Genomic DNA, 15,756 nt, shown 5'->3' with positions numbered 1-15,756 from the left:
ATCATATAATAATATATTATCTAATATATAATTAAATATTAAAAAATAAATATATATAATTTTATTAATATATTATTAGTTTATATTTGTGTAGCAGATCGTTCTAATTTATTTATATACATTATTTTAATGAAAAAGTTGGTATATATTTGGATATTTTTAAAAAAAACTCAGTTTGATATTAACTATGGTTAAGGGTAAAAGAGTAAAATCTAACCCAAAATTTAACCATAGTTAAGAGTAAAAGTGTGGTTGAGTTAGGGTTAACAAAAACAGGGAAAGCCAAAAGACACAAAGCCCATGCTACCTATTTGTAATTGTATATATATATTGATTTTAAATAGTTTGTGACATTTGTTAATTGAGAAAGGCTGCCTAGGTTTTGGGGTTTTGAAAAAAATTTCCAGGTTTGGGGTATTCTTTTTGTCTGGGGCAAGAAAAGGGGGGCAAAAAAATAAAAACAATTGGGTTGGAGGTCCGCCCATGGTGGCTCTGTGATTCAAATTACCATCTATCAGCCTAGCTTTTGTATAGGTAATTTTACTCTTCACTGAATATGGTTTGTGCTTAAATTAATATTCTTTGTGAACTGATCATTGATTAGAGGATTCTTTTTAAACATACTCATAAGAATCTTTGGTGGGATAGTTTTGTACTGGTGATTGTATCAGCTTAGTTAGGAAGTCGATATGCCCAGATCCATAGTTTTAATTTCTATTAACTTTTCTGTATATCGTATCTCTGGTATATTGCTATGTATCTTTTTTTCTGTGTAAATGGATAAATGCCAGATAAGTGCTCTTTAATGAGGTTCACTGGACGAAATGGTACTTGTAACTGGGGTTCTATTTTTAATTTCTTTAAAGATTCAATAATTTGTTTCTTAATTAATTATCTGAATTTTTAGTTATTTATGTAAGTGGTCAAAAGAAGTTTGCAATCGTACATCTGTTTTGACTTGTTTGTTGTTGGAGTTTTTGTCTGTTAATATGTTAAAGCTTGTTCTTCAAATTTGAGAGACATGTGTATACTATGGCTGTCTGCTCCTTAGTATTTGTTTCTATCAGTTTTCTCATTATTTTTGTTTATGTATTTGCCTGCTGTGAAGTACGGTTTTTGATATGAGAAGGCACAGGATTGGCAGAATTGAGTACTGGAGTTGATGAGTTTTTTGGGTGGCTTTGTTGTTACAACAAACAAAGATAATAGGTGAAAATATCGAAAGGGTAATGGAGTGCAATAAAGACGAGGCCACTAGGGCAAAGGAGATTGCTGAGAAGAAGTTCACTGCTAAGGATATTGCGGGAGCAAAGAAATTTGCTATGAAGGCCCATAATTTGTATCCTGGCCTTGAGGGTGTTCCTCAAATGTTAGCAACACTGGATGTATATATCTCTGCAGAGAACAAAATTAATGGGGAGGCAGATTGGTATGGGATACTTGGTGTAAATCCACAGGCTGATGATGAAACAGTGAGAAGACAATATAGGAAGTTGGCTCTCATGCTGCATCCCGATAAGAATAAGTCTGTAGGAGCGGATGGGGCATTTAAACTCATTTCTGAGGCATGGAGTTTGTTGTCTGATAAGGCCAAGAGGATAGCATATGATAGTAAGAGGAATGGTAAGGTGTTTCAAAAAGTTTCAACTACCAGTGGGGGTACACCAACACCACCCAGGGCAAATGGTTTTTACAATTTTACAAAACCTACTACAAAGGCACAAAAGAGTACCTCTCGGACAGGTCATTCTTCAACTCCTGCTCCATCTCATAAGTCCAAACCTAATACCTTCTGGACTGTGTGCCATCGATGCAAAATGCAGTATGAGTATCTCAGAGTTTATCTGAATCATAATCTCTTATGTCCTAATTGCCATGAGCCATTTTTGGCGGTTGAAACAGATCCACCTTCTTCAAACAGTTCTAAAACCCCATGGAAGTTTACACAACAGCGGCAGAGCGCAAATCATCAAGCAGGTGGGAAAAATACATTTAATACAGCAAAGACTAATGCTGCATCCCCAAATGTGGGAGTAGGGGGATTTAATAGTCCCGATTCTAATAATCACACAAAATTTCAGTGGGGTCCGTTCTCTGGGACAGGTGGTCCTTCATCTGCTGCTCAGGCTGCTAGTGTGGTTCAACAAGCTTATGAAAAAGTGAGGAGAGAACGTGGAGAGGCACAGGCATCCACAAAGAAGGAGGAGGCCCTGCAGAGAAAGCAAAATGCCTCTAAAAGGACAAGCAGTGCTCATCCTGGGCAATCCACTTCTGCAAAGAGAAAAAGAGGCATGGAGGACCTTGGTGCTAGCAACAATGGGGGTAATGTCGCTAATCAAATGGGAATGGGAATGGGAAATGGAGGAGCTGGTGCAGCTAATTTATCTGGAACAAGACAGGGTAATTTTCAAACAGTTAGGGTTAATGGAATCACTAGGCCCAACAACACAAAGGAAGTATCCCAGCTTGATATTCAAAATCTGCTGGTGGAGATGGCTAAGGCAGAAATTTGCAAGAAGTTAAATGAATGGAAGTCTGGTACAGCTGCTAAAATTGAAGTGAAAGATGAGGGCAATGGAACTGATAAAGGAGAGAAACCTTTGGTAAACAATGAAGCAAATGAACAAAACAAGAGTCATGAATCATTTGATGAAAAAAAGGGAATCCCTAAAAGATCTTATGACAATGTCAATACGGAGACCATGGAAATATTGTCCATAAATGTCCCAGATCCTGATTTCCATGATTTTGACAAGGATCGAACGGAAAGGTCATTTGGAGATAACCAGGTATGGGCTGCATATGATGATGATGATGGGATGCCGAGGTACTATGCTATGATTCATAGTGTGATTTCTTTGAATCCGTTTAGGATGCGGATTAGTTGGCTTAATTCAAGAACTAACACTGAGCTGGGTCCACTAAACTGGGTGGCCTCTGGTTTCTCCAAAACATGTGGAGATTTCAGAGTAGGCAGACATGAGATCAGTAACTCACTCAATTCCTTTTCTCACAAGGTCAAGTGGTCAAAAGGTCCGCGTGGGGCCATTAGAATATTTCCCAGGAAGGGGGATGTTTGGGCTGTCTACAGGAATTGGTCTCCAGACTGGAATGAGCTGACAGCTGATGAAGTTATACACAAGTATGACATGGTAGAAGTACTTGAAGACTACGATGAAGAGCTTGGTGTGACCGTTACTCCACTTGTGAAGGTTGCTGGTTTTAAGACAGTGTTTCATCAGCATCTGGACCCTAGAGAAGTTAGGAGGATTCCAAAAGAAGAGATGTTTCGGTTCTCTCATCATGTCCCTTCATACCTGCTTACAGGTCAAGAGGCTCCAAATGCTCCAAAGGGTTGCAGGGAGCTGGACCCTGCAGCTACACCAGTAGACCTTCTTCAGGTGATAATTGATGTTAAGGAAGAAGAGGTTTTGGAGGATGAGGAAAAGGACAAGGAAGTATATGTCGTGGATTGTGCTGATAAAGCTACAAAAGAAGAGACAGTAAAGGATTTGGAAACAGCTACAGAAGTAGAGAATGCTAATTCCAAAGATAACTTGGAAGTAGAAATTATAGAAGATAGTGAAAAAACTGACAGAAGTGGGAGATTGCAGGCTGATGAACAGATGGTTAGTTGAGTTCTGGATTCTTTGTTGTGATGTGATTGTGAATAGAATTCATTGACTGGTTACATTGGAAACTGAATTATCATTTCTGAGCATCAACAAATACTTAATAGTGAACTGAAGTTTACATGAAATTATGCTGATGAACCTGAAGATATTTAAGCGGTGAACTTCGGGGAAGAATTTAAGCAGCTATATGACCGAAGCTATCAGCAATGTATTCATGCCAAATGGATCTCCTTTCAATTGTTTGGGAGGTGAGGATTGTTTATACCAGAGCAAGAGTTCCCATATGCTTTGAAGCACATCTCTTTGTCGGGTTGAACTTTTTTTACTACCTCCCTTGCCCACCAGTGAGCTGCAACTCTCTCTCTCTGTCACCCTATGTCGCTTTTATCAGTTAAATCTTCTTTTTCTTATATTCAGACTCTTACCAATTTGCATGCATCCTCATCCTTGTTTGCAGAGCTGTAATGTTGCTAGTTCTGATTATAGATCATATGCTCTTATAACATTTTAGACCGTGAGTTCATCTTAGTTTATTATTGAGTCTTATGTCTATGAATTCGTATACGCTACTTTAAAAATCCCGCAAGATGCAAGATAGCAGGGCTACCATTATTATCCAAGTTATGAACTTTATTCACCACTAATGCTTGCCCTGCAACAAAATTTGATTACTGATACACGGTTAACCTATCAAAAGATCGTTCTATTCCAGCACTGGGGTGCCCCCTCAATTTCTTTTTCCTTCTTGTAATCAATTGTGGTTACAGAATCAGCCGAGTTTGCTTTCTGCTAAAAGAGATGCATTGGGCATTAAACAAAGAGCGATGCTATGTGCTTTCAGTTTTGAGCATTCACTTAGGTATCTAAATAATGTGTTATCATGTGATAAGTGTTATATTATTTGGTTACCCTGTTGGTTTTTTAAAAGTGGATACACATAGTTTTTTGTTGAGCAAATGATGAATGTTCAATATTGTTATGAACTATTATATTTTGTGAACTTTTGCCTACCTCACAAAGCCTTCATGAGCAGGAGTTTCATGCTCCCTTTTCACCTCACTGGTCGCATTTGTTCAAACTTTTTGGGACTCATTTCTTATTTCTCCACAAATTTTGTCTTTGATTGCCTTTGTTTACTGCGAGATATTGTGATCAGTTTTTTAGAACAGATCTGACTGGCCTTTCAAACCTGTTCGGTCGGGTTTTGTTAAAACTTTATGGGACTTGTTTCTTATTTCTCCACAAATTTGTCATGCAGTCAGCTAAGTCGGAGAGTGAAAGATTTTGCAGTTGTTAGGACTTATCAAGAAATATGGAACATACAGCACTAGACCAAAATTTTATTTAGACAAATATTGTTTCATTGTTTGTTTAATAGTATATTGGTGATTGGTCTAATTGACAGTTGGACTGTTAATGATCTAGACTGATCTCCTAATGGGGTCAATATTATTAACATTGATTATGATTAGGAGTGTAATTAAGTTAAGTTAAATGGATTAATATTTAGATCAAGTTTAACTCAATTACCTTAAGATAAAACTTCAGTTCGTTGAATTAATGGGATCTCATCTCAAGTTTGAATCGGATTGATTGACTTAAGTTTTTTGAAAATTTTTATTTAATTTTTTCTAAGATTTAAATTATTAATTTAATCCTTATAAGTATACATCTGACATGCATTTAAAATTAAAAAAATAAAATTTTAATAGTGTAAATATAAATTTTAAAATTTTATTGATATTATATTCAAATAAAGTTTTCAGTCTATAAACTTATTGAACCGGTTATCCTCCAGCTTGGGAAAATAATTTTTCAATTCTAGTATAATTGTAAGGTCATGTGAGTTTCAATGGTATAGAACATGGGAAGGTGTCAATTGACTGAATTCAATTGTGGCGGCCACCCACCATCCAAGACGCGTGAATGGATTAGTATAAACGTGGGTGCCAACCACTCCATCTCCACCCAGTGCTCCAAGTTATAATATAAATAATGAAAGGGCCAAATAACCAAATGCCCACCAAGGTTTGTTCTAAATTTTTTTTTATTTATTAATTATAAAAAATTTGAATATTTATTTATTTGTTAAATTTTATTATTATTATTATTATTAAAGATAAAATTATTATTTTTAAAAATATTTAAAAAAGTAAAAATTTATTATATTCTCTTAAATTTAAAAATCTAACAAATTTTTTTTATTTTAGTTTGAAAATTCAATATTTTTTTTTTAAATTTTTCCACCCACCATTGTCAATAGTAAGAGATGGCGACAATAGTATTTTCCCTCCCTTTTAATTTCTCTCTCAATGGCTCTCCATTTCCCACTATCATCAGCCATCGTTTCCAACCCCCGACAACATACCAGAAAAACTTTAAAGAGAAATATAAATTTTCAAATTTTAGATAAAAAAAATTTATCAAAACTTGAAGGTTTTAACTTTTTTAAATATATTTGTTAAATGATAATTTTATCTAATAAAATTTAACAGATAAATAAATATTTAAATTTTTAATAATTAATAAATAAAAAATTAGGTTCGCATCAAATCTTGGTGGGAAACATTCATTTGGCCTAATGAAAAATATAAACAATTCTTGTTGAATGTTAATTGAAAAGAAATCGTGGGAGTATATATTTTCAATATTTACCTGTGTTTTAATATTCAGAGGAGACTGGTTGGTTGAATTGACTCAATCCAATCAAATCATCATAGCATATTTTATCTTCGTACTCTTAACCATAACCATCTATCTTAAATATTAAAATTTTTAAAAATTATTAATTTTATTATGATTTACTGTAAATACAAATTACGAGAATTACTCTAAATACAAATAAATCAAATCCTTGTCTTTGGTTTGTTACTGTTTTTCTTTATTTCCATAACTTTGGTTAATTTAAAAAAATAATAGAATTATATTTTATTTTTTATCATTTATTATATGTAATAATTATCTATGTATAATAATTTTTAATAATTTGTTACTAAAATAATGTATATAAATAATTAATTAACACAATTTTATATATAAATAATAATATATTATTATATAATTAAATAATTTTAAATTAAAAAATATATAATATATCATTATTTTTGACGTAAAATTGTGCCCTTTATTTGTATTTACAGTAATTCTCGTAATTTATTTCACATCATCTTTCAGATAATATTGATTATATGTAATTTTTTAATATTGATAACAAACTAATTGGTAATTTTGTTTCTGCACGAATTCACCAATATATTTATGACGAGTGTACCGATTACGTGGTAAGGCCAATCACAACGAAGGCTGTGACGCGACGCTCGGGCACGCTATCAATCTTTAACTTGAGCTATTTTAGATATAAAGCAATTTCACGAGGCAGAAGAAGAGGGAGCGAGTCGTAGGATCCATCGCAGTCGAGTAGCCGGAAGGGTTAAGAGAAGGCTTCGCCTGCAAATCTCTCACGCTTTCTTTCTTGCTACAGCCTTTTCCGGCATCAAATCTCCCTTCAATCATGGTAATTATTCGCCGCCGTTTATCTGTTTTTGTTCTGTTCTTTTTTATTGCTGATCTGATCTGTATATATCTGTTTTTTTTTTTTTTGCATTTTTTTCATCTGGTTCATAGGTCCGAAACAAATTGATTTAGTTCTTTTTATTCTGAAATTAAAATAATTTTTCTCATAATTTTCAAATTTCGATGATGTGTTATTGTGATGAAACGCAGAAACATAACTTTTTCAGCAATTTCGGTAGATCTATCGTGCCTGTACAGATTATGGGATTATTGTCTTAACTTCAAAATTATAATCGCATTTTTAGATTATTTAAATCATAATCCGAAAGAGGAGCTTTCTTTATTGTTGTCATGTAAGGGTGAAAATGCTATTTCTGTAATGTGCCTGTGCCTTGATGCGAATTTGTAATATTTCTATGCTTTGCTGTCTTTTGTAAATGGCAAAGGGGCAAAGTGTAATTGTGCCCCTTGACTATAAAAACCCGTGCAAATATTTGGATTGTACTCATGCTATTCATTCTCTAGTAAAACATTTTTCTTGTTCTTCCAGATTCTTCTTTTCTTTCATTTGCTCTTTCTCGTCTCTGACTTACTCTCATGGTCTAGGGTTTGGCTTCGATAACTTCTTAACTAAATCGTAGTAATAGGAAAGTTTCAGCATTTATTAATTAATGGAAATGAATTTTTACATTTATAATCCAACATCTAAAATATAGAACATTTTAACTAAAATAATCAAGTGTGTTTGTTATTGGATTATGCAAGAATTGATTATCATATAATTAATTATTTTTATAACAATAATTTATCATCATAATCCGATAATCATACATACTTGTCTTTTAGATTTGATGACAATATTATTAGTTGCATGCGACCTTTGCTTTATATTAAAAAAATTATGAATGAAATTTTATTTGCATTGGAGGTAATAGATTTGGAATTGGTTTATGTTGTCTAATTGTAATTTGTTCTTGTAATGGAACTGAATCCTGTTCTGGTGTTTTTGTAGACAACATCAAAGCGTCTAGCTGTTAGGAAGGTAGACAAATTTGAGAAGAACATTACAAAGAGAGGCGCCGTGCCCGAAACCACCACTAAAAAGGGCAAGGATTATCCTGTTGGCCCTGTTCTGCTTGGTTTCTTCGTATTTGTCGTCATTGGATCATGTAAGTCACTTCCCCATATTTGTGTTTGTTTTAGACTAATATCTCTATGGTATATATATGTGGAGCAATGTTATATATATCTATTTTTTGTATACAATTTGTGTACACAGATAATGAGTCATTATATGATTGAACGTTGTTTTGTCTTTAATTTAAAATCATTAAATCGCATAATAACACATAATTTGTGTATATGAATTTTATACTAAAAGTGGGTACACATAATTTTATTTATATATGTCATACACATTAAGGATAAGTTTCTTTGCTTGAGTCTTGGTATTTTTATGGGTGTGATTGAGTTGTGTCGAACCAAGAATTGTTTGGTTACAGTTTAGCTTGATAAGATAAAGGCAAAACTTAAGCGTGTCGAGTTTCTTTACACATAAACCCTTTAATTTTTAAACAATTGATTTAAATCTCATAATTTATATATTTATCAATTGTTTTTTATATTCAAAATTAGAGAATAAAATTTTAGATCAAGATTTGAAACTTTTTAAGGGTTTATTGATATTTTACTCAAGTGAAGTTGAAAGCTTGCATGATCATCGAGTCAACCAACAACACCCTCAAGCTAGATTCAACTTTAATTACGAACCAAGCTGCAAGCGCAATGTGGGAAAACATGTTTAGTGTAATATGACAATTTTATTTCAAAACAATGAATTTTTAGATAAAAGTTAGGGTGTCTGCTATCTGTTATTAGTTTTATTTGTAGAATTGAGTGTGAATATTATCATATTGCACATTTTCATCTAATGAAGTGAAAATCATGTTGCATTGAAACTGGTTTAGGATATGAAGTTCAAGTGGAAATGGACTGAGAATTTGGAAAATCACATCTGCCCTTTGCTTTATTTCGAATGAATTTAGGCCTCAAGGCCTAGAATAGATAGGGATTTTTTTCCGTCAGTTACCATTTTAACCTGTTCATTTTCTGCAACAGCTCTTTTCCAGATCATCAGGACGGCAACAAGTGGAGGGATGGCATAGACTAATGACTGATATTGAGAAATGGGCAGTGAGTGGTCCTCAGTGTAGGAAAAAATAGATGATACTTTTACAAGACCTGCGTTTACTCTGTATTGTGAAGTACTGAATTTTGAGAAATAAAGTTAACTTTGTTCTTTAATCATCCAAAATTTCGTTGTTTCATTTTTGTAATTGCCCATCGTTTTACTTTTTCATTATTTATTTAATTGGAAACATAATTGCAACATGTTGAACAACAAATTGATTTCAGCACATTGGCCAAAAATATTTCTTCCTGCACAAGAATAAAGAAGAGGTACCAATGGTGCATTCATTTTTTTGTTTCTTTTCAACGTTCAACGAACAAAGGTATTTCTGTTGTATAATGAGTATGAGTTTGAATTGATTTTATATATATATATATATATATATATATATATATATATATATATATATATATATATATATATATATATATATATATATATATATATATATATATTATTGTTTATCAATCAAACAAGTTAAATTCTCCATTCTGGATTTTTAAATTCAAATTAATTTATATTCAGAGTTTTGATCAAAATAACTTTTATATTGAGGTATAAAAAAACATTTTCTTTTTCCTTAAGGAATTATTTAATTTAGTATTATAAGAATTTGGGCTGATTAATGTGATAACACAATTCATGATATAAATTTTTGCGTTTCAATTTGTCATCCAGACCCAAAAATCATACAAATCATCTAAAAAGTTTTTTCATTACAAAAAAAATTATGTACACCAGTTTAATACCCAATTAAATATTAAAATAATATATTATTATGTAATGGTTGAATTTGATGCGCATGACATAGCTGATAATCATTCACTACATCAAATATAAGTTTCGTCTTTCTTAAATTAAAGTAATGCCTCCACAAGTTTGTACAGGGGAAGAAAAAGGTCCTATCACCATACAGCATCCCATTGTTTCCGATCACTTGGTAATGAAAACCTAGAAATTCGGGCAGCGTACAACCATATAAAGCCCAACCAAGCATAAAACAAATTCCAGATGGGATAAAAAAACCTCGTCTCTGACATGCCATTGCTGCCCGAACCAGAAAGAAAAGCTCACCTAAGCAGTTGCAGTGAGGCAAGGATGAAAGGCAGTGCCGCAAGCAATCCACTGCCTCTTTTTCCCACGAGGCACCACACATCCAGGAACCTTTAGCCATTCCCTGCTCATCACATTGTAAGTAACTAGTCTATTCATTTGTCTGGATCTCAATGACAGCATGAGCAAACCTTTGTTGCCCAGGCAAGTCATCCTAACGTGCTTCCCATAAAAGTCCAAGCACCATATGTTTGGCATTCTGTCAACCTCCTTCCACAAGAGAGTCATCTTCTGCAGCTCCCATATGCACACGCATGTGGCAGCATTCTTCGTAAGCAGACCCACAAGCATGATCCGGCCCCCAAACTCTGCAAGCGTGTGGTCGGTTAAATGCGGTGGGGCTGGGATTATGAACTGCTTCCATACACCGGTAATCATATCATAGAACACTATCCCTTCGGGGTCTGATCGCATGAAATAAAGCGTGTCATCAAGTGAAACTGCTTGTGATCGGAAGTTTAGTGATAGTGGGAGCTTCATATAAGAAGGCATGCTTCCCGGTCGTGTCCATGAGTTCTTTATTGAGTCATAAATTTCATACTCACCATCACACCCCACCCATAAGATCTTGTAGCCACAACTTGTGGAATTTCCATTGAGAGTCATCCCTACAGCAACACGGGACCAGACCTTAACTGACCTAGAAGGCAACTCTTTGAAAGACTGATTTAGAGGGTTGCATACATAGAAGTTCCTATGACCAATGTCAAGAAAACACACTAGGCCCCCTGCCGATGCAACTGGCAAGATGATCATCTTAGTGGGTAGAGAGGAAATAGTGGGATGGTGCCATTTCTTCAGGGAAGGATTATACATGGCTCCAGAATTCACATTTTCATGAGTGATCGTGTAAAACCAGGGATGGGCTGGTGGAACCTCAGCACAATGCTGAGAGAAACTTTGAGAATTCAGCAAGGAATTCCATTTCTTGCAAACTGAGCGGAAGCGGAAAAATGTATCAATAGGAAGTCTTGCAATGACAGCTTCAAAAAGGTCTTCCGGGAACTCTTTCCAAATTTCTTGTTCCATAACCTCAGATGCATTGGTTGTTCCAGGTAATTTTCCTCGGTTCCGCTCCTTCCGAGATTTCTTGGTGGGTAGTGGTTTGAAAGTTTCCAACATCTTACAACTTCCAGATTTTCCAGCCGCCATCACAAGAGGATAATAATCATCTGCAGAACTGTCATCAATATTTGGGAAACACCATCTGTACAAACACCAACGAAATTTACTCAACTATAACCAATTAGGGTAATATGCAGTGGTTATTACTAGTTATTTCTCATGTAGATACCAGATACAGTACAGTAAAACAACTACACAAGCATGTAGGCATGCCAATTAAACAAGTTAAAGTTTTAGCTGGTTTGTGAAAGTGACAATTCTGAATCAACAGATTTAGAAAATTAAAGTTCAGGTATAAATGCTTTAGCTACATCCATCAACGCATCAGTTGAATAATTAAAGCAAGTCTGCTAAGTATACAAATCACCATCATGATCATTAACACTAGCAAGTCTACTTCGTTTCACAATTCCTCCATTAGATAGGCAAACCACAATTTTTGTGACATAATGAATTTGCTCAAGCAATATATGCAATGTTAAGTGAGAATTATGCTAAACCCATAGACCAGGCGTTGATCAATATCAGCAAATTTAGACATCACTTAAAAATAAGTCTAGGAATCAAAATTATGAATCAAACATGAAATGGTATGCCTTCTATAGGGCAGTCCATTGTACACGTTAATTACGAAAAATATATTGAGAACTCACTAGTAAATTCATCATATATATTTGTAATAAAATCTGTGTTTCTCCTGCAACATTAAGAATTGTCAGGCTCACATCAGTTTTAAGATTCATGAGGAAACTGGTTCATGTAAGGTAAAAGGTTTACTAAGAACCCACAACTGGGTTATACAACAAATTGCTTGAAATCAGTATCAATGTTCAAAATGGGCAGTGACAGTGGCGTTCACTCCAGCAATACCAAGTCATCTGCAAATAAGATCCTATTAACCTAACCTGCATCTCAGTATTACCCTCCTCTTTTATTTCCTAACCTATTTCGTCAACTCTCAACCATTCCCTTAAGATACCATCATTAAAAAGGGCAAATTACTATTGGCAGGTAATTTATATTAACCAAAACACTGAGGTCAAGCAAAATCGTCATACAAAAAGACTTAAAAAGACCTAGTCTAGAACTAAAACCACGGTCTTAAAAAGAAATAGATTCTTGAACTTAATTTGATCAGGAAGGAAACTTGTTACTGTACTTAAGCCACGATTAATCTTGGTTTCTGAAACTTCCTCCTGGGAACATGTTGAGCATTGTGCTGGTTAAGTCACATAAATTATGCCAAAAATAAGCTATTTTAAGTAACTCTGTAGGTGGACAATAACCACCACTACCAGACACTGCTTTCACACAAGTAAAAATGTGCAAGTTTTACATTAGTCATGATGTTAACAAAATGTCAAAATTTGGAATTAGTTGAATATCTGGATGCACAAATACGAGGAGTTGTAACTATGTGACATGGTCTATTAAAGAAATCCTAGTCAACATGAAATTATGCCAATTCATTTATTACAATGTTATGGAAAAAGAATGCCAACAAGTACAGATGAAGAGTTTCTAAACTTTCAACTCAGTTGTAACTATGGAGCAAGTACATTATCCAGAATAGAAATCAAAGTTTTCCGTCATACAAGTAACTTGGTCCACACATTATATTTCACGCTGAAAAACAAATTATTACCTGAAATAGTCCATAAAATTATCTATTTTCTCCTGAGATTGTTCAAGTGTCGCATAATAAAATCAAATTGCACCTAAATAGGTAAACCAGAAATAAATATTACATCAAAAACAATCATTTTTCTATAATCCAAAAATTTCTCAATGTTTACGCTAAGGTTAAAACTAATGACTATTGTTGCAACTTGCAACTGTTGTAATAAAACAAACCGTGGATATTCAATCAAGTATGTAATCCTGGGGTGATATGTCCCTCTGAAATCTTTGACAGAACAGAAACAAAGGTCAAAGTATTCAACCCACCCCTTAACATATCTTTATCACCATCATTAAGGCACATTTAATTATTTCCATGCACCAATAACTTACATGACTTCCTACATTCTTATACCTCTAGGGACATCTCCAATCTTGAAGACATGTGCATATTACAATAGAAAGTGGTCCTAGTAATAGTCTTTTGTATGGTGACAATGCTACAGCATATGCAAAAGTTTTCAATGGGGAAACCGAACATACTCTATATCTGGACTAACATGAATGCAAATGTATAGGTATACTGGCAAACTAAGGAGAAGATGGCAGAGAAAGACTCTTGTACCCAAAATTGTCCTAATTTTGGCCTAAACCTACCACAAAGGCACAAACTACAACGGACCTATCACAAAAACATAAGTGTTGATCAGTAAAAAGTATTCATAAAACCTATGATGAAGCTTTGGCGCAGACCAAAATTGTGGCATTCTTGACATTTATTCACAAAATCCTCTCCTAAACTAGAGCTCAATGGGGTCCAGTGGATTTGTTCTCAATACACATATTACTGTAGCTCAAATGAGATAAGGCAGCTAAATTTTTACTGAGATGTAATTTCCCCTCCAATCTTTTATACTTTTTTTTTCCCTCTAATTCTCTTTTTCAGTTTTGTTTTAAGGATGATTAGGCTCGTGTATATGTTAAATTAGGTGCTAACAGTTACATTACAACTTAAATTTTATACCCAGAAACGTTAAAAACATTAAACAAAATGGGCACATGAGATTTCATTTGCAATCCGCCACAAAAACAACGTGCAAAGAATATTATACATCTTTTAACCAATTCAGATAGACAACCACTAGCAAGTAAAAGAAGGGATACGTCTCGTCCCTGAAAAACAAAAGAACGTGAAAGTTTCCAACAGACTCGCCTAATTTACAAACCTAAAACTGCCGAGCATGATTAGCCAAGAAATAAGCAGATTTAAAAAAAAAAAGAAAAAGAAAAAGAAAATTAAATGAAAAAACAGACAAGGCGTGAAAGTGAAGAAATTGAAGAAGAATTGAGAGAGATCTAGAAAGCGAAAGAAGTAGAGAATAAACCTGTTAAGGTGGTTGTGGTGGTCTTGTTCTTGTTGATAATAGTGAAAATAGAGGTAATGAGGAAGATGATTGTTGTTATTTTGAGGAGGAAATGAACCATAAAGCTGTAGAAGTTGTTGAAGCTGACCGATGAGCTGCCTGAGCATGGCCAGCTCTTCCATGCCCCAGTAACAGAACCAGACCCGACTGAGGTCTGAAGTGACCCGACTCACCTCTCCTCTTCTTCAAACCCACAACTCTTTTCTCTTTCTTTCTCTCTGTGTGTTCTCTTCTCTCTCTCTTATGGGTGGCCTCTTTGCCCACTCGTCTTTTTCCACGTCAGCTGGCCCATTACCATCATTTCCTGTTATTTTCTCACCCGCACGCTGCTTCGTCTTTGTAATAATTCTCGCTGATATTTAGGGGCACCTAATTTCGATTTTACCCTAATACCCTCCTGCCTTTGCCTTATTCTCTTAATGGTCCTTCGCTTATTATAAGTAAAATATCATTTCACTTCGATGAAAACTTTTAACATATTTCAAGCTCAACCTTCAAACTAAAGAATTTATATACAATGCAGATGTTCTTTTTTGCGTACACAATTCTGTGTCTTATACCACGTGTGATAAACTACTACCATAGGATAATTAAATTTAATTATATAATTTTGTTATCCATTACAATAATAATAATAATAATAATAGAGAAAATATATAAATTAACTGTCATTATTCTTGTATTTAATTACTCTTTTATATATCAATTTATGAGTTTGTATAAAAAGTTTTACCATATATGTAATCTATGTCACAATACCAAATTTAACCTACTTTAAGCTAAGTGCTTATATGTAATTTAAAATACACTCCAACGGTTATTATTGTAATTTACTTTAAATCCCGGGATAAAAATAAGGGAAATTTAGAGTGAAGGGATAATAGAGCAAAAAGGAAAATGGTCAAGCTGGGGTATACGATTCCCTTAACAAAGTGGAATATTTACCAGACCAGAATTCCACGTGTGTGAACGCGGGCTTATTGTGGTCAATAAGACCAATGAACTTTTGAATCTGACTCAACTTTACAATAATCAACGGCTGTGATTACTTATCTCAAGGCTCTTCACTTCACTTCAGGGACGCCCGCCCACGGCATGATTGTCCCACCACTTTTTTCATTCTGTCGTGATTTTG

The 15,756-nt window shown here is 34.2% G+C and overlaps 3 protein-coding genes across 5 annotated transcripts; 2 read left to right on the top strand and 1 right to left on the bottom strand.

The window, feature by feature from the left end:
- The first annotated feature begins 346 nt into the window (after positions 1–346).
- Positions 347–4,145, top strand: LOC123213969. 2 transcript variants are annotated; one of them, XM_044633626.1, is made up of 2 exons: positions 347–534; positions 1,130–4,145. In XM_044633626.1, the coding sequence occupies exon 2, from the start codon at positions 1,230–1,232 to the stop codon at positions 3,636–3,638; it is 2,409 nt and encodes an 802-aa protein (XP_044489561.1). In that variant the 5' UTR covers positions 347–534; positions 1,130–1,229; the 3' UTR covers positions 3,639–4,145. The 2 variants fall into 2 exon arrangements, with proteins under 2 accessions (XP_044489561.1, XP_044489560.1); XM_044633625.1 differs by having other exon boundaries at positions 1,109–4,145.
- Positions 4,146–6,913: 2,768 nt separating this feature from the next.
- Positions 6,914–9,455, top strand: LOC123212938 (stress-associated endoplasmic reticulum protein 2). The gene is made up of 3 exons (XM_044632189.1): positions 6,914–7,149; positions 8,161–8,317; positions 9,267–9,455. Exons 1-3 carry the CDS (start codon positions 7,147–7,149, stop codon positions 9,311–9,313), a joined length of 207 nt encoding a protein of 68 aa, XP_044488124.1. The 5' UTR covers positions 6,914–7,146; the 3' UTR covers positions 9,314–9,455.
- A 637-nt stretch (positions 9,456–10,092) lies between these two features.
- On the bottom strand, positions 10,093–14,886 carry LOC123214548 (F-box only protein 6). 2 transcript variants are annotated; one of them, XM_044634381.1, is made up of 3 exons: positions 14,583–14,719; positions 13,223–13,295; positions 10,093–11,659 (listed from the first exon to the last, which is right to left on the bottom strand). In XM_044634381.1, the coding sequence occupies exons 2-3, from the start codon at positions 13,234–13,236 to the stop codon at positions 10,414–10,416; spliced, it is 1,260 nt and encodes a 419-aa protein (XP_044490316.1). In that variant the 5' UTR covers positions 13,237–13,295; positions 14,583–14,719; the 3' UTR covers positions 10,093–10,413. The 2 variants fall into 2 exon arrangements, with proteins under 2 accessions (XP_044490316.1, XP_044490315.1); XM_044634380.1 differs by lacking the exon at positions 13,223–13,295 and having other exon boundaries at positions 14,583–14,886.
- Positions 14,887–15,756: the final 870 nt, after the last annotated feature.

Source organism: Mangifera indica, chromosome 4 (assembly GCF_011075055.1).
Source record: "Mangifera indica cultivar Alphonso chromosome 4, CATAS_Mindica_2.1, whole genome shotgun sequence".
NCBI classification, from domain to species: Eukaryota; Viridiplantae; Streptophyta; class Magnoliopsida; order Sapindales; family Anacardiaceae; genus Mangifera; species Mangifera indica.
Note: the sequence above shows the minus strand (reverse complement) of the source record. Positions and strands in the feature narration are given on the sequence as shown.